Source organism: Misgurnus anguillicaudatus, chromosome 22 (genome assembly GCF_027580225.2).
Source record: "Misgurnus anguillicaudatus chromosome 22, ASM2758022v2, whole genome shotgun sequence".
In the NCBI taxonomy this organism is placed as follows: Eukaryota; Metazoa; Chordata; class Actinopteri; order Cypriniformes; family Cobitidae; genus Misgurnus; species Misgurnus anguillicaudatus.
Window position 1 is genome coordinate 8595442 of NC_073358.2, and position 26344 is coordinate 8621785.

Genomic DNA, 26344 nt, shown 5'->3' on the forward strand with positions numbered 1-26344 from the left:
CAAATACAGGAATTTTGTCATGTAAGTAGTCAAGTGGTCAAGTGCAAAGGCCGCAAGTGTGGGTATTTGGACGCAGCCTTTGTTGTCTCTCTATAAACGGTTTCAGCAGTAACAACATAAACAAACGGCCCTCGTGGAACAAATGCAACTTAAGGTAAACTTCGCAAAGAATCAATCGCAAAGAGTCCTTTTAGAATCTTTGCCAAAAAAAACCCTATTATTATCGATTCTTTGTGAACGTTTATCGAAAGCTACGCGTGTTCCACGAAAGCCGCTTGATTAGGTTGTTAATGCTAAAATGGTCCATATAAAAAAAAACAATAATTCAACTAATAATCCCTCTTCCATAGAAGGCTTGCTCAACCTACACTTAACATCGCAGTTTCGCGAGAGCGATTGAAAAGCATATAGTGTTCTCTACTCTCGAATGACTCTCACGTGACTGTGATTTCACACGCCGATCGGTTGGCAGAGTGCTGCTAAAATCAAACAAACCCGTTTCCGTAATGAACATGCTGATGAGTTGAATCACAGATGACATTTTTGGAGGTGGGTCGCGAGTTGAGAAACACTGCTCTAAAATGACTATACTATCCACTATAGCGCCCCTTTGTGGCAATGCTGAGAAAGCAGTATGTTGTCAGACACTTTTGAGTGCGCAAACGTTTAAAAAAAATCTTCTCTATTGCACTTTACAGAAAATATACATACTCGCACATGTACACGTATAAATACACATGATCATGTATAACTATAAAATACAAAACAAGTACTTCAATACAAATAAATGCCTTACATTTGTGGTTTTCCCACACAAATCATATGCGGAAAACATCTCTATGAATAAATTAAGACTTCTAGAAGTCTGTAAATGTTTATAAGCACATCTACAAAACAAACATCCAGTCCTTGTCAAGAGAGCATCTGAGAGTCTTGTTTTCTCCAAAGCAGCTCCAGACATATCTGTCCTCGTGTATAAAGTCTGCAGTCCAGGCTTAAGAGAGGAGTATATTTATGTCTTCATGGTCCTCTAGGCATAAAGAGCCTCTGTGTTTGTGTGTATTCAGGGCTTCTTGCTTTGTTATAAAAAGCATACAGGTCCCACCTCCAGGTGATAACGTGAGCCGGGTTTAGTGCTCGGCAGATTGTAGACCTCCACAATGGGCAGCAAGTTTGGATCCTGCGTCTGAAAAACAAACTGTGCCTGATGCCATCGTCCATCTGTGATCTGTGAAACAACATTGAGGATCAGTTCTGACGGCATAATGATTACGAATCAAAGCTGCAAATGTTTTGGATTCTTTACAAAGGATTTCTACTGCAGAATGATTCATTTTTAACTAGCTGGCAGATGCTTTTATCCAAAGTGACTCGAGCTATGCATTTTTTATCAGTATGTAAGTGTGCTTGTAAAGGGGTAGTTCACAAAAAATGAAAATTCTGTCATCATTTACTCCTCATGTTGTTGAGTTTTTAATCCCGTGAACACAAAAGAAGATTAATGATGGTAAGCCTATAGTTGATGGTACCAACTGACTTCCATATTGGGAAAAACAAATACTATGGAAGTCAATGGATAGCGTCAACTGTGTGCTTATCATCATTAATCAAAATATCTTCTTGGGCGGTAGATTATTTCGTAATCCTGGTCCGTGTAGAGAAAACTGGACATTTAAAGCGAGACCAAGTAAGGAGATCAAAGTTTGACCAATCAAAGATAAAAATATGCTTTCTAAAGGAATAACATCATACATACCCAACACTCATCCTTTATCACATCAGGCTCGATGAATCCACCCGACTCGATTATCTGTCCATTCCAGGCTTTAAAAAACACTGCATTAGAGAATGGGATTTTGGCGTCCCCTGCTGCCCAAACAGGGACATTCAGGCAGTGTATGGTGATCATCTGTACAGCTTCAGTGCTCAGGAGATGAATGAAGTTCATCTGGATCAGATTGACACCAATCTCCAACTTAAAAGAGAAAATAACATTATAATAAATGCATTTAATAATCGCATTCAATTATTTAGCTTTTTAAAAGCTGCTGTGTAGATTTTTTTAATGAAAAAATCATTAGGATATTAGGTAAAGATCATGTTCCATGAAGATATATAGTCTTGTTCAAATTAATAGCAGTACAATGTGACTAACCAGAATAATCAAGGTTTTTGTATTTTTTTCATTGCTACGTGGCAAACAAGTTACCAGTAGGTTCAGTAGATTCTCAGAAAACAAACAAGACCCAGCATTCATGATATGCACGCTCTTAAGGCTGTGCAATTGGGCAATTATTTGAAAGGGGTGTGTTCAAAAAAATAGCAGTGTCTAACTTTGACTGTACAAACTCAAAACTATTTTGTACAAAAAAAAAATTTTCTGGGATTTAGCAATCCTGTGAATCACTAAACTAATATTTAGTTGTATGACCACAGTTTTTTAAAACTGCTTGACATCTGTGTGACATGGAGTCAACCAACTTGTGGCACCTCTCAGCTGTTATTCCACTCCATGATTCTTTAACAACATTCCACAATTCATTCACATTTCTTGGTTTTGCTTCAGAAACAGCATTTTTGATATCACCCCACAAGTTCTCAATTGGATTAAGGTCTGGAGATTGGGCTGGCCACTCCATAACATTAATTTTGTTGGTTTGGAACCAAGACTTTGCCCGTTTACTAGTGTGTTTTGGGTCATTGTCTTGTTGAAACAACCATTTCAAGGGCATGTCCTCTTCAGCATAGGGCAACATGACCTCTTCAAGTATTTTAACATATGCAAACTGATCCATGATCCCTGGTATGCGATAAATAGGCCCAACACCATAGTAGGAGAAACATGCCCATATCATGATGCTTGCACCTCCATGCTTCACTGTCTTCACTGTGTACTGTGGCTTGAATTCAGAGTTTGGGGGTCGTCTCACAAACTGCCTGTGGCCCTTGGACCCAAAAAGAACAATTTTACTCTCATCAGTCCACAAAATGTTCCTCCATTTCTCTTTAGGCCAGTTGATGTGTTCTTTGGCAAATTGTAACCTCTTCTGCACATGCCTTTTTTTAACAGAGGGGGATTCTTGAAAATAGATTAGCTTCACACAGACATCTTCTAACTGTCACAGTACTTACAGGTAACTCCAGACTGTCTTTGATCATTTTGGAGGTGATCATTGGCTGAGCCTTTGCCATTCTGGTTATTCTTCTATCCATTTTGATGGTTGTCTTCCGTTTTCTTCCACGTCTCTCTGGTTTTGCTCTCCATTTTAAGGCATTGGAGATCATTTTAGCTGAACAGCCTATCATTTTTTACACCCCTTTATAGGTTTTCCCCTCTCCAATCAACTTTTTAATCAAAGTACGCTGTTCTTCTGAACAATGTCTTGAACGACCCATTTTCCTCAGCTTTCAAATGCATGTTCAACAAGTGTTGGCTTCATCCTTAAATAGGGGCCACCTGATTCACACCTGTTTCTTCACAAAATTGATGACCTCAGTGATTGAATAACACACTGCTATTTTTTTGAACACACCCCTTTCAACTAATTGCCCAATTGCACAGCCTTAAGAGCGTGCATATCATGAATGCTGGGTCTTGTTTGTTTTCTGAGAATCTACTGAACCTACTGGTAACTTGTTTGCCACGTAGCAATAAAAAATATACTAAAAACCTTGACTATTCTGGTTAGTCACATTGTACTGCTATTATTTTGAACAATACTGTATATATATATATATATATATATATATATATATATATATATATATATATATATATATATATATATATATATATATATATATATATATATATAAACATACTTACATATACACACACTCACCTAAAGGATTATTAGGAACACCTGTTCAATTTTAATGCAATTATCTAATCAACCAATCACATGGCAGTTGCTTCAATGCATTTAGGGGTGTAATTCTGGTCAAGACAACCTCCTGAACTCCAAACTGAATGTCAGAATGGGAAAGAAAGGTGATTTAAAAAATTTTTAGCTACTTCCAGCAGGATAATGCAGTGGTTCTAAATTCCAGTCCTCGGGACCCCCCTCCCAAAATGTTTTAGATGTCTCCATATATGAAACACCTGGTTTCACTTATCAGGCTCCTTAATTAACACATTAACAAGCTGATGAACTGAATCAGGTGTTTTTATATATGGAGACATCTGAAATGGTCTGAGGACTGGAATTGAGAACCAATGGGATAATGCACCATGTCACAAAGCTATAATCATTTCAAATTGGCTTCTTGAACATGACAATGAGTTCACTGTACTAAAATGGCCCCCACAGTCACCAGATCTCAACCCAATAGAGCATCTTTGGGATGTGGTGGAACGGGAGCTTCGTGCTCTGGATGTGCATCCCACAAATCTCCATCAACTGCAAGATGCTATCCTATCAATATGGGCAAACATTTCTAAAGAATGCTTTCAGCACCTTGTTGAATCAATGCCACGTAGAATGAAGGCAGTTCTGAAGGCGAAAGGGGGTCAAACACAGTATTAGTATGGTGTTCCTAATAATCCTTTAGGTAAGTGTATATATATATATGAAGAGTTTGGTTCCAAAACGCAATAAATCCATTTTGACAAATTTCGGTAAAAACGTGTTTTCTATACCAAGAAAGTGACAAGATGAAAACAACTATTTTCTGTTACAAACTTTCACACAGCATCTTTAGGTTATAAAAACATAAAAAATTCAAATCCATAAATTGATTTTCAAAGATTTATTATAAAAACAGATTATTTTTTCCACAAAATGCAATAAATCCATGACAAGTCTTTATTCAAAATGCTATAAATCTATTGAATCAATAGCCTATATAAATGTGCATTCATCTTTGCCATGTTATATTCATTTAGTTGACTAGTTGTACACACTAATTAAAAATATAAACATTAATGTTATTAATCAAAACACTTACTTTGTCATATTAAGAACCCTGTCATTGCGGTTACTTGACGTCTTCGCTTAACGTCTTTCACAGCGATCGAATGTTTTTGGTCCTGCTCGATTTTCGTTGACTTTGAGTAAAATTATGTACAGTTTTTCATAAGATCCTCTGGGGTCAATGTGTTAGCATGAGAAACTTGCTGTCGGGAGAACAAGCACCTGTCTCCCGAGTGCCTCTCAGGGAAATTGTTAGATGCTGATGGCTTACGTTTCTTTCCCATCACAGAAAACCATCACAGGTTTAGCGATGCAATTAAAGTATTATTTTGTTTTGTTTGTTGATCACGTAGTACAAAGTAGATGAGGAAAACCAGGACTCCGTGTACTACGCGCGTCCGCCATTGTTTGTTTACATTGCGTGACTGGTGGGCTGTAATATCAGAAATGGAGTTATTGCGTTCTGTAAAAAAGTGGGAGTGGCGTTTGTCGCATTTTGGGAAAAAAGGGAGAAAAGATGACAGAATAACACGGCGGATATTGGATTTTGCGTAAAATTAAGAATTTACTTTTAACTACTGACCTGATATAATACTGATTTTGGCAGTAACTCATTTTTTTCAAAAATGGCGTTTATTGCGTTTTGGAACCAAACTCTTCATATATATATATTTTTTTTTTTTTCAGCACATTATTTATCTTTGTTAACATTAGTTAATGCCACAACCCAGCGTTGGGTCAAATCAACCCAGAAAATGTCTATATTTGACCCAACAATGCGTTAAAACAACACAGCATTTTTAGACTACAATACAATTGTTCATGTTAGTTCGTTGTGCATTAACTAATGTTAACATAAGTTATGATTTTAAAAATATATTGTAAATGCTAAAATGAATATAAATTAAGATTGATAAAGGCTGTGGAATATTGTTTACTGTTAGTTTATGTTAACAAATACAACCTTGTGTGTTTTGACTGTTTATAAACAATACAGAAAATACAATATAATATCAATAATACAAGACGATTTAAAATATAAAAACAACCATTGCCAAAACAGCTCCATAAAGGCCCACACTAAATATGGACATTTAAAAAAATGTTTTGCTCTGACTGTGCCTGTGATCTTTCCCTTCACAAAAACTTTCCATAATCATTTAAGAACCACAAAATTCCTTCCTTATAAAGAGTAAGTAAATACAACCAGAATTAAAATTTTCCACAGAATTCAGCGCTAACAGGATCCTACAGGCCTACTCATAACTTCTATGATTAACACTTTAAAGACCTTGGAAACAGCTACTGGTTTAAGGCAGGTCTGTCCTCCACTGGTGAAGTTACAGGTCACCTCAATATTGTCAGAGGAACAGCCCAGATTAGGATCTATCCAGTAAGCACCTTCAGCAAACAAAGTAGATAAAAGCAAAATCATTGATCAGATTGAAACGGACTCGCATAATTGTACTTGTTTATAATACTTCATTATATTATCGAATAATGGTGGACACAACGAAAATATCATACCATCGTTCAACCTATGCTCGCAGTCAAACATATCTCGGCACATTCTGGCCGGATTCTCCTGCGTTCCCGTTGGGTTCTTGATGCTGCGGATCAGGGTACTGAGGTAGTGCAGGGTCTTTAGGATCTCTGTTCCCTGGTCCAACATTGGAAGGTCAGCGTCTTGATAACTCTGTGAATTGCAAAGAAAAAAACAAATCTTATAGTCTATAATAATATCTAGCAAATGGCCTGAAATTATCAGAGAAGTGACAAACGTCAAATATGACACATACCTCTGACCTAAATGCTGAGCGGGAATCAACAATAACATGTGAAGTAGCACCAAGGGCCTCGTTTTCCTATAAGTGTATGAAAACAGAAAAGAGTGGACTTGCATGACAGCGTGAGATTTGAAAACATTTATACCATGTCCTAACAAATCACAATGCACAGACTAGGTCACATTTGAAGTGGATTAGTGGAGATGCCAAAGAAAACAAATCACTTGTCGCCATTGTGGCAGGTTGGGATGAAGAGCTTTTATCGCTAAAAGCTTTGCACTGCGTTTGGATAGGACATGGTGATATTTTATAAGATATTATAAAGCATATAACTAAAAGCACACTTACAAGAGCAAGAGATACAGTGGGAAGTCCCTAAAAACCAATGAGATTGATTGTACTGTTAATTCACAGCGCATAACACAACACATAAGAATGGCAAAATAAATAAAACGCTTACAGGAGGTCCAGGTGGTCCGCGAGGTCCTGGAAGTCCCTATGGGATGGCAAAAACAACATTTTATATGTTATACACCTTCTTTTATCTAAATGTAAAAAGTCAAATAGAAGGATTTTGGGGAAACGTACCCTTGGTCCCTGAGCACCCTTTTAAAAAATGAAGACACAATGTTACATGTTTATTTGGAAATTTATAATGAAAAAATCATCTCAGACTTTCTTCACAGTAATGATACATCAGGAAATGACAACGCCTATGGCTGTAACCCATGATGAACATTATTTTAACACTCACCATTTCCCCTTTACTTCCTTTGTTTCCTTGCGGTCCCTAATACAGAAAGAGGAAGATTTATTTCTAGGTTAAACCAGCTAAAAAGAAAACGACTAATGAATTATTGTGATGGTACGTACAGGATTACCACTCGGGCCAATGATACCAACCGGTCCAAAGGATCCTTGCATCCCCTTAAAATAAGAAACACCTACAGTAGATGCTCATCAAGAACTCTATTCATCTTATATGTGCTTTCATAACAGTTCATAAAGTGGTACTTACCATTAAACCCTTTGGACCCTTTGGGCCCTGGATGCCTGCTGGCCCAAGGTCTCCGGGTGGACCCTGAAAATTACAAATATATTCCAAAATGTATTTATATACTGTCATTATTAACAAAACACGACAGCGGCAAGGAAAAAAAGACTTAGCCGGGAGGACGATTGTCTTATAATGATGTAAATGATATATTATGAACATCTGCTAAAAATAGGTAGGCAATAAATATTTGTGTCCTTCCATTTTTTTTATGATGTTACTTTATGACGAACTGTAAAAAGTAAAAGTTGGATCTACGTTAAAAAGTTAAAGGAATATTCCATTTTGTTAAAAGAAAAATCCAAATAATTTACTCACCACCATGTCATCCAAAATGTTGATGTCTTTCTTTGTTCAGTCGAGAAGAATTATGTTTTTTGAGGAAAACATTGCAGGATTTTTCTAATTTTAATGGACTTTAATAGACACCAACAATCAACACCCAACTCAACACGCAACAGCCTCTCTCAACGGAGTTTCAAAGGACCACAAACAATCCCAAACGAGGAATAAGCGTCTTATCTAGCAAAACGATTGTCATTTTTGACAAGAAAAATAACAAATATACACTTTTAAAGCACAACTTCTCGTCGAGATCCGGTCGTGATGCGCCAGCGTGACCCAACGCAATACGTCATGACGTCAAGAGGTCACAGAAGACGAACGCGAAACTCCGCCCCAGTGTTTACAAGTTTGGAGAAAGAGAACCTTTCCGACATTGTTGTTTGTCAACTGATACTAATTAATGTCTTTGTGTCAGTTTATTGTTTACAATGGTCCGCAAATGTGCGTTTTATATATGTAACACGTGACCTCCCTACGTCACTACGCATTTACGTTAGGTAGCGCTGGACTGGATCTCGACGAGAAGTTGTGCTTTAAAAGTATATATTTGTTATTTTTCTTGTCAAAAATGACAATCGTTTTGCTAGATAAGACCCTTATTCCTCGTTTGGGATTGTTTATAGTCCTTTGAAACTCCGTTGAGAAAAACTGATAAGTGTTGAGTTAAGTATTAAATGTTGGGCTCTATTAAAGTCCATTAAAATGAGAAAAATCCTGCAATGTTTTCCTCAAAAAACATAATTTCTTCTCGACTGAACAAAGAAAGACATCAACATTTTGGATGACATGGTGGTAAGTAAATTATCTGGATTTTTCTTTTAAGAAAATGGAATATTCCTTTAATTCAACTATCACTTTTTACAGTGCAGTAATATAAAATGGTAACAAAATTTATAAAAGGGTGTGTGTCCACCAAAGCGTTTATCTGGAGTCCAGCACATTTTTTCAATTGTTTGCAATGGGAGTGCTGCGTCTTTAAAAAAACTACGACAGTGCGTTTTTTTTTTTTTTTAGGGCACTGCGATTTTACCGGTCATACACAGTTTATATTTCCATATCATTGTAACCAAAGCACCTTGGGTAATGTGAATGTCATGGTTAAAGGTAAAGATGCACCGATATATCGGCCAATAAGTCCTGGCTTTAGCTAAGCCTCGTCTGTGACACCAGGCCATAAAATCATAACTTGTGAAACATCAGATTTAATCTGCTGTGTAATTTATGTCTTCCAGATGTCTTACTTTCAGGAATCATAAATCAAATCTAGTATCTGAAGATACTTCGAATGCATTTCATTATGCATTACATAAACTGAAAAGTTTACCTTTGGTCCAAATATTCCAAAAACTCCAGGAAATCCCTGTTCACCAGCATCACCCTAAGGAAAAATCAATCATGTTAATGCAACAGAATTGAACATATTCATACCCAAAAGTAACAGAATGTGACTTTAAAGGGATAGTTCACCCAAAAATTTAAATTTTGTCATCATTTTCTCACCCTCGTGTTGTTCTAAACCTGTATGAATTTCTTTTTTCTGATGAACACAAAAGACGATATTTTGAGAAATAAATTGGGTTGAGATACAGTATATAGTGTCCATTGACTTTCATAGTAGGAAAAAATATTTTGTAAGTATTGTGATAAATGATGAAGAAAATATTTTGATAAATGATGGAAAGCACACAGTTGACGGTATCCATTAAATTCCATTGTATTTTTTATTCCTACTATGGAAGTTAATGGACACTATATGCTGTATGTGTTAACCATAATTTCTCAAAATATCTTCTTTTGTGCTCATCAGAAAAAATAAATTCATTCAGTTTTAAAACAACATGAGGATGAGGAAATGATGGTAGAATTTTCATTTTTGGGTGAACTATCCCTATAATAAATATACATTTATTTTGAGCAATGTTTGTAACCAAATTGTTTCTGGGCACCACTGACTTCTATTGAAATTTTATTTTATGGAAGTCAATGGTGCTCCTGTTTCCTGCTTGATTACAATTATCTTCCTTTTGTGTTCAGCAAAACTACGATATTTATACAGGTTTGATCAAATAATGACAGATTTTTCTTCTTTCAGTGAACTGTCCATTTAACTTACTTCAGTTAGCTCTAAAAAATATATTTGTGTCATTCACTGTTTGTAAAAAAGACTAAAAACTAAAATGTGGTTTATATAACATGCAAATATGAAGCAGATGACAGAATGTAAGCAAACAGATGCTACACAGTCAGTGATCATCATACAGACTCCAGGAGATCTCAGTTCCTGCAGTGTTCAGTCTGTCATCTTCAAATAAACTTCAAAATCTTTATTAACTCAAGGAAATGTTTTAGATGAGAGAAAAACTGAACTCTGCAGTACTGAGAATCAATAAAAAAAACAAGCTTATATATTATGTATACAACAATTTTAATGCTGATGTAACTCAAATTGAGGGAAATATTTCAATTGAAAAAACATTTAGGAAACTTTGAGTCAGGTTGGTATGTTGTTTTCAGGATCTCACAGCAGAAAGTCATTTCATAAAAAGGCTGATGGTACAAATTACTGTACATGATGAGGAAGAGAATGTATCTGGGTTTATGTAACACTTATGTAACACATGGAAACTTATTTGCACTGTCCCAAAACAATAGGTCCCAAGCAATGGGCCAGTATCTTTAAAAAAGGTCCTATATTTGGTACTCATATTTACGTTTTGGCACCATTATGTACATCTGAGGTACTATAATAATAAATTTATTATTTTTGTTTGATACATTTTTGTTACCACACTTTGGCTTTCCGGACAGGGTTTAGGTTAGTCCAGGACTACCCTACTGAAAAATCCAGCTAAGACCAGCATAAGCTGGTGAGCTGGTTTTAGCTGGTCTCCAGCTTGACTTTAGCTGGTGTAGGAAGCTGGTTTTGCTGGTGTAGCAAGCTGGTCTAGCTGTGTTTTGGTCACTTTTTAAGCTGGACTAGCTGGACTTAGCTGGCCCACCAGCATGACCAGCTTCGTCAGGCTGGGAGGACCAGCGTAAACCACCTTAAACCAGCTACCAGCTTATGCTGGTCTTAGCTGGATTTTTCAGTAGGGTAGGCCTTAATTATATTAGGACATTTAAGTTTTTACTAACCACCTTACAAAAACAATACTGGGGTGCATATTGTGGCAAAAAAACACTGATAGATTTTTAAGATTTAACTTGATTTAAAGGCAAGGTGCATGATCTCTGAAAGCCAATGCTGATATTTGAAATCACCTAAACAAACACGCCCCTACCCCAATAGAATCTGGACCTTCTTTTGATAGACCCGCCCCACACATACGCAACCCAGGCAACTATGTTGGTTAGTAAACATGCCCCTTACGCCACATTCAGGCAGCCAGCGATGTTATCGCTGTGTGCCGCCCGTCTCTTTCAACGAGGCGTTTCTAAATCTGCTTGTCATAAACAAATGAGTACCATCCACGCCAGTAACTGACGAGAGAAGGATGACGTGAACTCCACTGCTTCGTTCTCATTGGTAGTCGCTCCCGAAATTCGCACGACATTTGCATAAAGTTAAACTTTTCTTAACTTTCTCGCGTCGCTGGACACGCCCATACGGTCGCCAATGCTCGTGCCGCCAGGAGTCGCCCGGTTTCCATTGAAATGAATGAGATCACTTCGCTCTGCTACTGCTGGTCGGTGGCTGTCTGAATGGGGGGTTACTGCTGATTGGCTACAAGTGTGTTTTGGACTTGGCCCAACTTCCTTCCAAAGTGTTTTTCAAAAATCATACACCCCGCCTTTAAACATGCATTTTAGTCTGGGATTAGGATAAGCCACGTCCGGGAAACCGCCCTAATATCTTCTAAACCACAAGATTTAATGAAATTGTATAATTAAATAACATTTAAAGGGGACTTTCAAGAAAACCTGACTTTTTCCATGTTTAAGTGCTATAATTGGATCCCCAGTGCTTTTATCACCCTAGAAAATGTGACAAAAAACAACCCAGTAGCTTAGTTTTGGTAAACCATTCTCTGTAAGCATGTGAAAAACTAGTTCATTGAAATTTAGCTCCTCTTGTGATGTAAGAAGGGGATAATACCACCCTATAATCTGCACTATCCAACCACGGCACTGTCATTTAGTGCAACTCATTTGCATTTAAAAGGACACACCCAAAAACGGCACATTTTTGCTCACACCTACAAAGTGACAATTTTAACCAGATATAATAAATTATCTATATGGTATTTTGAGCTTAAACTAACTTACGTACTCTGGGGCCACCAAAGATTTATTTTACATCATAAAAAGGTTTTGTGAAATGTCCCCTTTAAAGTTTAAAATGTGGCTTTAATACTTTCAGTCTGTACCACCATTTATCTATGGTTTGTTTGCCATATTTGAATCCATAAAATATAATCATAACTGAGGAACGTTACTCACAGGTTGCCCTTTGATTCCTCTGTCACCCTGTTTACCAGGAAATCCCATTCCTCCATAAAATCCTCTATTGCCCGGAGGTCCAATTTGGCCAGGAAGACCCCTTTCACCCTAAAACACAAACACAGAAAGATCTAAAGCCGGCTTATATCGGCACAGCTGGACACATTGGTGACCTCTTTCTAAAAAAAAACAGTTTCATGTGACACAAAAGCGAGATACCTTTGGCCCAAAAGAGCCTTGAATTCCTGGCAAACCATGTGCACCTGCTTTGCCTTGAAGACCTGGTTTTCCTGGCATTCCGACCTCCCCGTCGTTTCCATGCTCACCCTAATGTGCACAACAGAGGAAAAACAATAAGCACATCACAACATAAAGACCTTATAAGGTTTTAAATTAAGAATACACGTCTTACTGGCATTCCTTTAGCTCCATCTTTTCCAGGAAGTCCATCTACACCGGGATGACCCTCAAGTCCCTCACGACCAATAACTCCTCTGGGACCAGAAAGACCAACAGCACCCTTAAAGATGAAAAAATGGTTCACGTTAGAATCGGATTTGTGTTTTATTAAGATGTTATTGAATTCGGTTCAACTTACTTACAGGTGACCCTCGAACTCCAGATTCACCCCGAGGACCGTTTTTACCTTTTGGACCCTAAATAAAATCATTTATTCAACTTAGAAGATGAACATTTTACTATATGTAAACAGAATCCATACATTTGACAAAAAATACAATATGTTTATGAGTTTACATGAATTCTTACTTTATCGCCTTTGGAACCTTTGTGCCCTGAATCACCTTTTGGTCCAAAATTTCCCTGTGGTATAGATAAAATATACATAAGAATGATATATGAGTAAAGTTTTAAAGGGGACATATCATGAAAATCTGCCTTTTTCCATGTTTATGTGCAACCCAGTAAACCATTCTCTGCAAGCATGTGAAAAAATAGGTCACTAAAATTTGGCTCCTCTTGTGATATCAGAAGGGGATAATACCGCCCCTAAATCTGCACCCTCCAACCACGGCACTGCCATTTAGTGCAGAGATCAGCTCATTTGCATTTTAAAGGACACACCCAAAAATGGCACATTTTTGTTCACAACTACAAAGTGTCAATTTCAACATGCTATAATAAATTATCTATATGATATTTTAAGCTAAAACTTCACATACGCACTCTGGAGACACCAAAGATTTATTTTTGCATCTTAAAAAAGTCTTGTGAAATGTCTCCTTTAAATGAAATCTCGTTTGTACATTTTAAAGGATTTTAAAAAAGTAATACACGGTAGATTTACTCACAGGCACTCCAGGAGCACCTGGTTTTCCTCTTTCCCCTCGCACTCCTTCATGACCCTAAAGACATTTTAGCCATGAATAGAATAGTGACGAAATTGCCGATGTATAGTAACCAAATGATCTACTTAAATAACAATCAAGAAAAGCCTTCAGTATCTGAAACAACGCAAACTCACTGGGTATCCAAGGTCGCCTGGTTCTCCTCTCTCTCCCCTGTTGCCGATCGGCCCCTGAATGCCAGTGAAAACCAAACACATTGATCAGGTTGGCATCCAGAACTCTCCCAACCCAAGACAAAAATGTGTAGTAAAAATCCAGCGGACTGACTCACGATGTCACCTGGTGGACCAGGTGGACCTTCAACCTTCCCATCATCTCCTTGCTCTCCCTAAAAATAAGAAATGGATTTGATTTTTGATGATCGTAAGTCCTTTTATGGACCGAAAAGGATTTATCCCAGCATGCTGTTTTGCATCAAAGCACGGCAATGATATATTTCTCTAGATTAACATCCAAGTGCTAGTGTTTTTCTGGCCATGTGCTGTGCATTACCTAAAATTGGGTTTATAACAATCTGAAATGTGATTTACCTGCTTATTCTGCTAGCAAAATTTAAAGGAACAGTATGTAGGATTGTGGCCAAAACTGGTATTGCAATCATAAAACCTGTGGCTAAAACTGGTACTGCAATCCCACAACTGGTGGCCAATACACAACATGACAACATAAACATCAGTTGAGGGCTGCAACTCCACTTTTTAAATGACAATATCCCGGCCGGACCACTGTTGTCAGTGATACAAGTATTTGAAATGAAAATGAGTTCTTAATGTCTAGTGACATATCAGGGCCATTTTATGATTAATTAATATACATTTCTTACATACTGTTCCTTTAAAATATCGTTGTTTTGGGTTTAAGATAATATATATAAAAATAATATATTAAAGATAAATAACTACTTGGGTGTTTTTACCTTGTCACCTTTTGGTCCTGGGCTTCCCATTGGACCTGGTGGTCCTTGGTGACCCTACAGCAAATGAGGTAGCAAATAAGAAGGACAGACAAGTCGATTAAACAATGTCATTGTTTTATTTTAAGGGTCAACTCTAATGCTGCGTTCACACCAGCTGCGATAGAGGCATCAAGCACGAGTGATTTCAATGTTAAGTCAATGTGAATACACGTTGACGCGCATTTGTAAGTCTCGCGGCGTGAATGAGGCGTTTAGGGCGGCAGCGGTTGACGCGATTCCAACGCGAGATAAAAAATTTTAACTTTGGCGGAAAAACGCACCGTGTTAACCAATCAAGATCTGTGACGTGATTACAGGAAGCGAGCGGAGTCGCAGAAGCCCCTCCCATGATGCGAATTTCCGCGTGAATGTCTCCATGACTAGAATTTCACGCACGGCTTTCACGAGCGAATGAAGCGAGTAAACTCAAAATGTTTAAGCGGCAAACTAGACGCGAATTTGACGCCTCAAACGCGCCTGGTGTGAACACACGGTAAGCCATGTCCACCTACTTCGTATCCCGCTAAACCAGGTTCTCCCAGCTGACCCATTTTTCCAAGAACACCCTATAAATAAAAACCATGAGATAGGGTTATTTTTAAATGGCATCCCCATGAATCGCATACAATAAATGTTTTTACAAACATCTGATTTACCACAGATCCAATAGATCCTCGACTTCCTTTTGGCCCGATGAAACCCATAGCACCCTCTTCTCCGATTGGTCCCATCTCACCAGGGTGACCTTGGTGACCTTTGCTGCCCTGAAATAAAATAAAGCATCATTTAAACTACACAAACAGAAAAAATACACGCTGACATCAATTTAAGCAAAAATATGCTGCATTACCTTCTCTCCTGGTTTTCCCCTCTCCCCAATTTTGCCAGGTTTGCCCTCAGGGCCCTGGAATTAAATAAAGCCTTTGAGATAGACCACTCACAGCTGGTTTCGCTTGTTGGTGTCATCCAACATAACCAACATCTTCAATAAAATCTTTTATTGCAACAAAATGCTATCGAGTTAAATGATTTATATCAACCATACTAAAAATCTTTTTACAAACACCAGCTTAATCCCAGCCCGGCAGAGATGCACTGCAGCTGGTTGAGCTAGTAAAACTGTCCAAAAACCCTCCAAAACCACACCAGCCACACTTTTGTATTATATCCAAAGCTACTTGTAGTACTTTTTTAAGGATACATATTTTATCAGTCAATGCATTCCCCAGAGATGTAAAACGAACGACACTGGAATTCTCAGTGGCATCTTTTACCACTTAAGTTACATAAACACTCCAGCTATGACCAGTAAACCATCTAAGGCTGATTTATTTAGCAAGAAGGCCTAGATTTGTTATGGAAGTTCTTTAAATTCATTAATCTTTAACTTTCCTCCTAGCTAAATGTGTATAAACCAGAGCACTGTGAATGTGGGACAACTGAATATATTTATACATCAAAACAAAAGACAAACCTTGATGCCTGTCAAGCCGGGATCTCCGGAACGGCCTTCATCTCCTTTATGTCCGATGTTGCCTCTTTCACCCGTTTCACCCTCCATTCCTGCATCTCCCTTTTCACCCTACAGTAAAAGTACAGTAAATCTAAGTGCACTAACCAGCACTAATACAATAATCCAGCATTTAAAGGGACACTCCACTTTTTTTGAAAATAGGCTCATTTTCCAGCTCGATTAGACCATTCGCATTGCGCTAAAAATAACCAAAGAGTTTCAATGTTTTTTCTATTTTAAACTTGACTCTTCTGTTTTTTTTTTTTGTTTTTTTTTATTTTGCAAACAGACAATTACAATATTTACAGATTAGAAGTGAAATGCAAAATACAAATACACAGATCCACAAAACATACATAACAACCAGTAAGAAATGTAAGTGTGTGTGTGTGTGTGTGTGTGTGTGTGTGTGTGTGTGTATATAACTGTAAATGTAATTGGATTTAAGAGTGGAAAATTTTTGAATAAAGGAGAATAAGTACAACAGACATAATTAGATGTAAATAAATCAACAAAATGGATAAGGAGGGTGATAATAGCAATAATAATAATCATCATAATAGGAATATTATTAACAATAATAATAATGAAAAATTATATTAATATGAAATGACAGATAGCAATAATAGTAATGATAGACAAATTAACAAAAATACTAATTTCATCCGGACTTAGGGGGAGAGTGAAGGATCAGGAAGAAGATAAAAAATCATATAAATAATAAGTAATAGTAGTTGTTATAGCAATAATAATATTAATGAATTAAATAAGTAAATAAATAATAGTAATATTGATAATGGTAATCTTAATATAATATCAATAATATTAATGATAATAGTAGATGTAATAGGGATGATGAGTAGTAAAAATATTAATAATGATAGTATTGACAATGGTATTAATTATGGTATATTAATGATAATATTAATGCAGATATTAATAATAATGTGTTATAAAACTGCCTCTGACCCCCTCATGGCCATGGCATAGGAAAGACCCCCGCCAATGTGACTCTTCTGTAATTACATTGTGTACTAAGAATGATGGAAAATAAAAGTGGCGATTTTCTAGGCCGATATGGCCAAAAAAATAGTCCCCTTAGTAACTTTCAATAGCAGGGGTCTATTTTCGGGCACTACGTAATATCATTGCGCCTCCTGCAGCCATGTTACGACAGCAAAGTCCTTGATTATTATGCCAGAATGAGAGTATAGTTCCTAGCCAAATCTGCCTAGAAAATCACAACTTTTAATTTTACGTCGGTCTTAATACACGATGTAACTACAGAAGAGTCAAGTTTTAAATCGGAAAAATATTGAAACTCTTTGGTTATTTTTTAGCACGATGCTAATGGTCTAATCAGATTCAATGGACCATGCCAAGCCACGCCAAAAGTGACACCGCCAGACCCAGAGATCAGCTGAATGGACTCCAAAACTGCAAAAACCAAATGTTTAACTCTAGGGGAGCTGAAAAATGAGTCTATTTTCAAAAAAAGTGAAGTGTCCCTTTAAAGTCCCTCTGGTTGCACCTGGTTAAGAAAACAACTCTCCTTTGAATCGCATGACGCCTTACAGCTGGTTAGGAGGATCAATAATGAAATGTCATAACATGAAGTCAAATATTTTCTATCCAAGCAAAAATAAACATATTTGCAGTTTATTGTTCATCACAAGCACACACGCACGCACACACACACACACACACACACACACGCACGCACACACACACACACTTTTCAGACCTTAGCTCCATCAGGACCGCCCGGACCAGCCTCCACATCAGGACCAGGATCACCCTAAAAGACAACTTCCTCATACATCTCTACTATTTTAAAGACAGTCACAAATATAGTTCATAGTAATGTGTAAAGTGACATACTCTAGGTCCAATCAAGCCTTGCTCTCCCATATTACCAGGAGATCCAACATCACCCTAAAATAAAAAGGGGTGTCTAAGTATAGATGAAATGCACTATAAATCACTTTGGATTAAAGTGTCTGTCAAATGTGTAAATGTATATGCAAAGTAGAAGTGAAACCACAACAGATGCTTCACCTTCTCTCCTGGTTCACCTGGTAAGCCCCGCTCTCCAGCTTTTCCCGGCAGTCCCTTTTCAATAAACCAAAACACATTAGGATGTATCTTTGTGAATGATATGAAAGCTCTATTGTGTCTATATTGACTTGCTTACTAAAAACAAATTTATGATTTGCTGCAAAATCTGTTACTTGTTTGTTTTTAATTGTTTATTGTATTGGGCAAAACTTACCATTGCTCCAATCTCACCCAATGGACCTACAGTTCCAGGTGGCCCTGAAAGACCCTGTAAACAGACAGAAGACAGTGATGACAACTACTAACTAAATTAAGAAGGGACATATGACCTAATTTGAGATGAGAATAGCACATTGTCTACATAATTTGAGATAAAATAGCGCATCGTGCTTTTGGCTTAATGCTAATTTCTCAAGTTGTACGCATGTTTACTTTTCTTTAATTGGTGGTGGTTGAGGATAATCCTCCATTCATATGTAAAGCGTTTTGAGTGCTGCAGAAAAGCGCTATATAAATGTAACAAATTAATTAATGAATTAATTGAAACACCTATACAGTGCAACAATACAGTATGTTATGACAACAACTACAGTAAGTATAGATCTCCAGTTTGTAAAGAACATAAGAGTATGTCTCCGTTATGTTTTTTCACTAATTTAATAACGTGTGATTGACTTGATAACAATCTATTTAAGTGATAGTTCGTTGTGCAAGTATTGTTAGAGGTAAAACCACATATGAACCCCCAAAGTTGTTAGAAATGGGTCTGTGTAACGCTTCACAATTCAATTTTCAGACCATACATTGTAAATGCAAAAATAAAAAATGAAACTCAACGTTATTTTTTTATTTTTCTGGATAACCTCATCATTGGACTATTGTCATTTTCTCTCCTTTTCTTAATTTTGTTTTTATGGAGCCAGAATGATCTCAATAATAATTCACGCAAAAAACATGATGCACACATACGTAGTCAAATTCACACGCATGAAACCTAATTCACGTGCACAAAATATATACAAAATGGTAAATGCACGTTTAAGTTATTACTTTATTTCATATTGGTTCATAAATTAATATTGCTAAAATAACACACATTTCCGTTATAATTAAGCCAGATTGCGCAAAAGATGTGCAAAGCTGAACTCCTTGAGTGCTGCGCTCTTGGCAGGTTATGATTGGTTCAATAGTGAGCTCGCATCTGATTGGCTAAAGCAGTGGTCTCAAACTCCAGGCCCGCGGGCCATTTGTGGCCCGCCCTCCCCCTCTCTGTGGCCCGCGTCAACTTTCAAAAATATAAAATAATCTGGCCCGCAGAAAGATTTTTATTCACTTTTTTTATATTCGTTTGATTTTTTATTTAAACGTTCAAGTGTTCGTTCACATGTCGCGTCTAACAACGCGTTAAAACGAGTCAAAGCATTACTTTCCAAAGTGCTCGGGAGCGGAAGTTGCGCTCCGGGGCGTGGGGCGCGTCACCGGTTGCTACGCAGCCATGAACCGCACGTTCCGTGATGTCGAGGATCACTGAATGCGTGATCGGATTTTAATTCCTCAACTGAACCTCGCGTCAATCATACCATTGTCACCATGCGATCAGTTAATCTGGTCGGGACTTTGTAGTGTTTGTCTAGAGAAGATTTGTTACTTCCGGGTGGATATCAGCTGTTACTCAGAGAAGATCGAGCTGCGGTGGGCTTAGTTCACCTCACGTCACAGCATCTAATGGAAACACCGCATATGGAGGCAGAGCGGTATATGTAATGCAACACATTTTAAACTACAGATAAGAAAAGAGCCATCAAAGTGCCCAGGTTGAGAAAAGATGAGGAGAAATGTAAAGAAGATAAAAGTATGTATACTGCTATATATAATGAAGTATAATATATTATTATGTAGCTTTCTATTCAAATACACATAGAGCAGTACTATTATTTTTTCTGTCCAATATATCTTATATAACATGGACTAATTCAAAAGTTATGGGATCACTTTCAATTATTAATATTTTCCCACATATAATAGAACATTTATGAAAACTGAAATAACAAAGAACATAATGAAGTCAATACTATGACTGAAAACAATCCAAAATAAATCAAAACAGAAACACTTACTGGTGGTAATTTTTATAATAGTTTATAAATGTATACAGGAATTAAATTTGTTAGTTTAGTGCAAGGTTTTAATAGGTCTTAGTTAAGATTAAGAAAAGATTTACTTAGGCTACTTTTATAAAATAATGTATATTAAAAAGATAAAACCATTGCTTATATATTTTCAAGTATTATTATACATTAAATAATAGAAATTTAACATGACATTTACAGAAACATTGTACTTTTTTGAACGTTAAAATAGCTCTGCGGCCCCCCGATGAACTGTCTGTCTTAAAAATGGCCCCAAGCCAGTTTGAGTTTGAGACCCCTGGGCTAAAGAGTACCAGTGACCCATGTTGGCGCTGCCAGGAAAGTCTAAAAAAACTGACACATGAATCCAAGGCGATTCACAAACAAAAAAGTCGATTCGCACATTCTCAGTCACGAAAAAAAAAACATTCAAAACTTTTCTGCACAGTTGTACATTTGTGAATTGTGTTTTTCGTTTGTGAAACATATTGTGTGAAAATATATAAATATAATATCATATATAATTTGGCTATGCGTGTGTGCATCAAGTTTTTTGCGTGAATTATTATTGAGATCATTCTGGCTCCATATACTTTTACTAAATTGTAATTTAAGAAATGAAAATTTGAACAAATTAAAATTAAGCAATTTTCTTTTTGTATTTTTCACTTTTCTGTATGCGCTGTGGGCCATACATTAGCAGGGGGGTATGACGCACACTCTTTCAGCGTCATTTTACTGTAATGATGTGAGCACACATATAAATTGTCCACGGCCTATTTGTATTGTGATTATTTCAGATTACTCTTTCAAAGCATGTCCAGTAACAGTGTTAAGATTAATCAGAAAAATTTATCGCAGTACTGACAGAAAGACGATCATTAATTTGCTATGGCGTATTTAATACATCATAGCATTTAATGACGCTATTTGGTATTTTGGCCAAAGAATGCGAGATAGAAAGCCATGTATCATGTCAAATGTGTATTTGTTAGCCTGTATTTGACGTGATACATGCTTTATATCTCACATTATCTTATCGTGGGCCAAATGACAGCCAATGTCCATTAAATACGATTAGAATGATGAGATTAGAAGAAACAAAGACTGGATTTCACTTTTGACCTAACTCGGTCAATATTAAAAATATCAAGGTAATATTTTCACAGAATGTTCTTTATATTATGTTAATTGATTTCAAAATTCTTTTAGCTGGTTTTAACAGGCAGAGTCGTATATAATTTTAAAAGAGAAGCGTACAGGTTCTCCTAAAATTCCCTTCGCTCCTGGAGGTCCAGTTGGTCCTGGAACACCCTGGAATGGGAAATATTTATCAGAGTTGTATAGTGTTTCAAGCTTATATAAGAAAACAGTTATTTTATTTACTCACCAGAAATCCAGTCGCTCCTGCTTCACCAGTTTCACCAATTTTACCCTAATACAGATTAAGAAATTAATCCATTGGTAGCGGTAGTTTGTATAATCCAAGTCAGTGCTTTCCAATCCTGGTCCTCGAGCACCCCCGCCCAAAGTTTTTGATGTCTCCTTATTTAAAACACCTGATTTAACTTATCAGCCTTGCAAATGGTAAACATTTATCCCTAACAAGCTGATGAGTTAAATCAGATGTGTTAAATAAGGAGACATCTAAAACTTTTTGGGAGGGGGTGCTCGAGGACCAGGATTGGGAAGCACTTATCTAAGTGACCATCTATCCTATTAAAATCGCCGCTCTGGACAGTTAAAGGTGCAATGTGGGATTTTAAGAAGGATCTCTAGGCAAAAATGCAATATAATACATAACTATATTATCAGTGGTGTATAAAGATCTAACATAATGAACCGTACCGTTTTAATTACCTTAGAATGAGCCATTGTTACACCACGGGTCTCCATACATGGAAATTGCCATCATGTTACCCATCATACTACTACAGTACCCCTAAACAGACAAACTGCTCTACAGGGCGTGTTTTGTCACTACGCTTTCTCAGACAATGACGTGTTTGTCCTGTGCCGGCTACTGTAGCTTCTCTAATGCGCTTCGAAAAGACTGAGCCGTTGGTTGCAATTCACAATCTCAACACTATATGCTGATAAAATCACACATTGCACCTTTAAAATGTGTGAAATGCTTTGTTAGCAATTTTGCTATCAACTTTTTATCATTTTTGCATGCTAACGCTGATTTTAAACAGCCAGTGTGAACAGGTGCATCACCACTTTTAAAGATGGATTCCTCATTCCTCCACTATTTATCTCATTAAATAAATGATCTCATTATTATGCAAATAAGAACCCAACACAGATCTGTATTAACAATATCGAGTGTGAGAACCCCTAATCATAAAGAAATTTCTAGACATAATCTTTGAAAAGCAACAGTGCAGGTCATCTCCATAATCCGTCTAGTTTGCAATTTTTAATATCTAGGAAGATGTGAAACAAATGAAAATACTGTAATTATACCATTGGTCCGGTAAAACCCTCTTTTCCTGGTGGCCCTTCAGGACCCTGAAGAAAGAAGACAAAATCCAAACTAGTTTCAAGCATCTTTTCATTGATTTTCCATTGTGAGTAACAGAATCTCTTATCAAATTATCCTCCTTTATTCTGTTTTATTTAAACCATAAGCATGTATTTTGGAAAGTTTAATAGACGTTTTGTGCCGAGTTGTTTTGCTTAAAATTTTTATGCGTTTCACATGTTTTTTGTTCTGTGGTGTGGAGAAATAGCTTCTCATCATAGTACAACAGTGTTGCTTTTAATGTTTCAGTGTTTCAATGTAAGATGCTTTAGGCACCACCAATGTACATTTTAAATGATGTGTTCCTGTAGCTTAACTGGTACAGCATTAGGTTACCATTGCAATTTCTGAAATACACTGTGAGTCGCTATGGATAAAAGTGTTTGCCAAATGCAAAAATAGTAATATTTTAAACTTTACAAACTAAAATAACTAGCTTCCGGTAACAACCAACGCACGTTCACAAGAAAGTGCATTTCCATTGTATGACGTAGGACGTAGCATATGAGAAGTACTGGAGAAAAGAGACCCTACACTGAAAAAGGATGCGTTGTATATTACCAGACGCTGCGTCATGAAATGAAACTTGGGTAAAACCACCAGCGTTTGCCCATCTGAATAAACAGTAAAACTAGTCCATCCTATAGGCGACGAGATATGATACCGGAAGGCATAAAAGGGAAGCGCGTGTCAGCTACGGAAAAAAGTGAAGCGAGCGCTACATGCACAATGAGTGGGCCAATGAGACACAGCGTCTTGTTCCCTATTTTAGGGAAAAGAGGTTACAATCGTAACCGAGATGTTATTTTAGTAAGTAAAGTTTCAAATATTCAGATTTTTCTTACAAAATTGCATCGATTGCAGTGGCGGCCGATGACTTCCTTTTTCGAGGGCGCACGATGCAAAGTTCGTCACAACATGTACTGTATGTAGCCTGTCATGTGTGTGGTTCGTAATTTCAAAATATATGTTCGGCGCGTCGAGCGAACCTATGTACATCACGTGTCTTGTCAAAATAAGTGCCTGGTGCAGATCCGTCTAAAGGGTTTATGATAAAAGAGACGTTCGCCTTTACCAGATACTCGCATAATCTCATGCGTAATCAGAGTTTACTATAAAGTGAGTGTCTTGTGTGTATTTTGTGAACGTGAGCGTCTTTTTTATCATAAACGGTTTTGTGCAGCAGGCACTTATTTTGACAAAACACGTGATGCACATGGTTCACATGACGCAACAAACACATATTTTGAAAACACGAGCAACACACATGACACTCCGGACACTTATTTTGAATTTGTGCCCCTCGGAAGAGCAGTCATGACCTGTCACTGATCGAAGGCCTTTAATAACACCCTGAAGCCGTGTGGATTACTTCTGTAAAGAATGAATGGACTTTTTTGGCTTAAAATAGGAAACACTATTTACTACCATTATAAAGCTTGGAACAGCCAGGACATTTTCTAATATAATTCTGATATATTAGAAAATCATAAACATAATATACATCAAGGATTGAGGGTGAGTAAGATTAAGATTAATATTGAATTAGTCACATGCAGGCTTGTTTCCATTTGTACATACTTGGGAAAAAAACCTGACATCAATAAGATGACATCACAAAAGCCCCATATTGTCTATACATCAATAACATTTATGTAAACAGACCATAAGATACATTTGATGTCATATTCTGTCTCACCACAGAAGGATCTTTCAATTATCTTTGCAAAAATTATTATAATAGTTAAAAATAAACATTTTACCTGGATTCCCATTAACCCTTTTTCTCCAACCGCTCCGTCCGGTCCTCTTGCACCCTATGTAATGAAAATACAGAGACCTGTGATTGGCATTGATAGAACAACAGTGATTTATAGTAGGGGTGTCAACAATAATCGATTCGGCAATGCATCGCAATGGCCACACATACATGATTCGGCGTCGATGCAGCAAAGTGCCATAATCGATTATGTCACTGTTTATTTTCTGGCCTCGAGTGGACCATAAAGTTGTGAAGTTTCAATTACTTCCGGAGGCATAACAAAAGCAATCAAGATGGCTGAGGCGGAGAGAGATGACCGTGATAGACGGGTAAATAAAAACGCACCCTTTTCCATGGAAAGTGGACATATGGGCACCTTTCGGATTCTATGAAGTTAATGGGAAACTAGACAAAAATTCTCATCTCAGGTATATAATTGTCATTGTCTTAAAGCTGCTAAGCTTCCGTTTTTGTTGAGAATAGTTGCACTTGACATTACTACTTGACTGATTAAAAATTTGCCTTGTTGTGTACAGTAGCATTCTGATGCATCTCAAAGCATCGTAGAATCGAATTGAATCGTTACCTGGTGAATTGTAATTGAATTGAATTGTGAGGGCAGAGCCAATGCACACCCCTAATATATAGTATAAGACGATGCATAATTGAACAGCAGAGGGCCTACTTGCACAAACAACATTTGTAGTTATCGGGGTAATGCACAGAGTCAGCGGAATAATCAACTCCTACAGTATACAGTACTGTAACAGATGTACATTTTAGCATTGAGTCAAATGTTGACAAACCCAGATGGCAAATGCTATTACGCTAATATAACTCAAGAGTAATTTGTATGATCTTACTGTATGATGCTGAATCACTCTGGCCACAAAAGACCTACATGACTTAAGCTTTGAAAGACCTTCTGTGAAGCATTTCCATCATGGAATCTAAAGTTGCTGTTATTTTTCCAATGTGCTGATTCATGAGCTTTATGACAAATGTGATGATTTCTCACGACTTTGAGATGTCTGAAAGGTGGAAACACTGATCAATAGGGAGATTTTCATGGTTCCTGCTAAAGAAAAGACGTCTGTACACTGCTGCCTCTGTTCTCTGATGTCATTCACAAAACCTTTGACCTTTCAGGGGTTAATCCTAACATTTGGACTGAATCAGAGGCTCAAATGGGGCCCTTAGGTAGGAAAACATCACAAATGAGATCTTTATCTCAGTTGTTTCTTGACAATGGAAGATTCACTTATTCAATAAAGGTGCTTCACGATGCCATAGAAGAACCTTTTCTGTCTAAATTATTCTTTAAAGCACCTTTAACATCTGAAGAACCTTTCTGTTTCACTAAAGGTTCTTTACAGTGAAAAAAGGTTTTTCAGATTATAAAAATATCTAAAAGAAATGGTTCTTTGTGGAACAAAAAAGGTTCTTCTATGGTAAATTGAGGCTTTTAAATTCTAAACGAGTTTGCTAGAAATC

At 37.0% G+C, this 26344-nt stretch overlaps 1 protein-coding gene across 3 annotated transcripts in view; it reads right to left on the reverse strand.

Annotated features, from left to right (window-relative positions):
- Positions 1–648: 648 nt before the first annotated feature.
- Positions 649–26344, reverse strand: part of col27a1b (collagen, type XXVII, alpha 1b) — a 116260-nt gene continuing 90564 nt past the window's right edge. For 2 of the 3 annotated variants that reach the window (XM_055200709.2, XM_055200706.2), the window contains exons 29-61: positions 24852–24905; positions 23031–23075; positions 21952–21996; positions 21822–21875; positions 18647–18700; positions 18433–18486; positions 18256–18309; positions 18119–18172; positions 16336–16443; positions 15712–15765; positions 15518–15625; positions 15374–15427; positions 14823–14876; positions 14178–14234; positions 14023–14076; positions 13850–13903; positions 13308–13361; positions 13142–13195; positions 12952–13059; positions 12759–12866; positions 12540–12647; positions 9424–9477; positions 7719–7781; positions 7574–7627; positions 7455–7490; positions 7289–7306; positions 7161–7196; positions 7049–7075; positions 6713–6778; positions 6441–6609; positions 6205–6314; positions 1757–1975; positions 649–1228 (exon numbers count right to left, since the gene is read on the reverse strand). In XM_055200709.2, coding sequence (XP_055056684.2) covers positions 1082–1228; positions 1757–1975; positions 6205–6314; positions 6441–6609; positions 6713–6778; positions 7049–7075; positions 7161–7196; positions 7289–7306; positions 7455–7490; positions 7574–7627; positions 7719–7781; positions 9424–9477; positions 12540–12647; positions 12759–12866; positions 12952–13059; positions 13142–13195; positions 13308–13361; positions 13850–13903; positions 14023–14076; positions 14178–14234; positions 14823–14876; positions 15374–15427; positions 15518–15625; positions 15712–15765; positions 16336–16443; positions 18119–18172; positions 18256–18309; positions 18433–18486; positions 18647–18700; positions 21822–21875; positions 21952–21996; positions 23031–23075; positions 24852–24905 — 2388 coding nt within the window. In that variant the 3' untranslated portion in view covers positions 649–1081. Of the gene's footprint in view, positions 1229–1756; positions 1976–6204; positions 6315–6440; positions 6610–6712; positions 6779–7048; positions 7076–7160; positions 7197–7288; positions 7307–7454; positions 7491–7573; positions 7645–7718; positions 7782–9423; positions 9478–12539; positions 12648–12758; positions 12867–12951; positions 13060–13141; positions 13196–13307; positions 13362–13849; positions 13904–14022; positions 14077–14177; positions 14235–14822; positions 14877–15373; positions 15428–15517; positions 15626–15711; positions 15766–16335; positions 16444–18118; positions 18173–18255; positions 18310–18432; positions 18487–18646; positions 18701–21821; positions 21876–21951; positions 21997–23030; positions 23076–24851; positions 24906–26344 lie in introns of those variants that run through there. The other variant, XR_008643355.2, reaches the window with a different exon arrangement.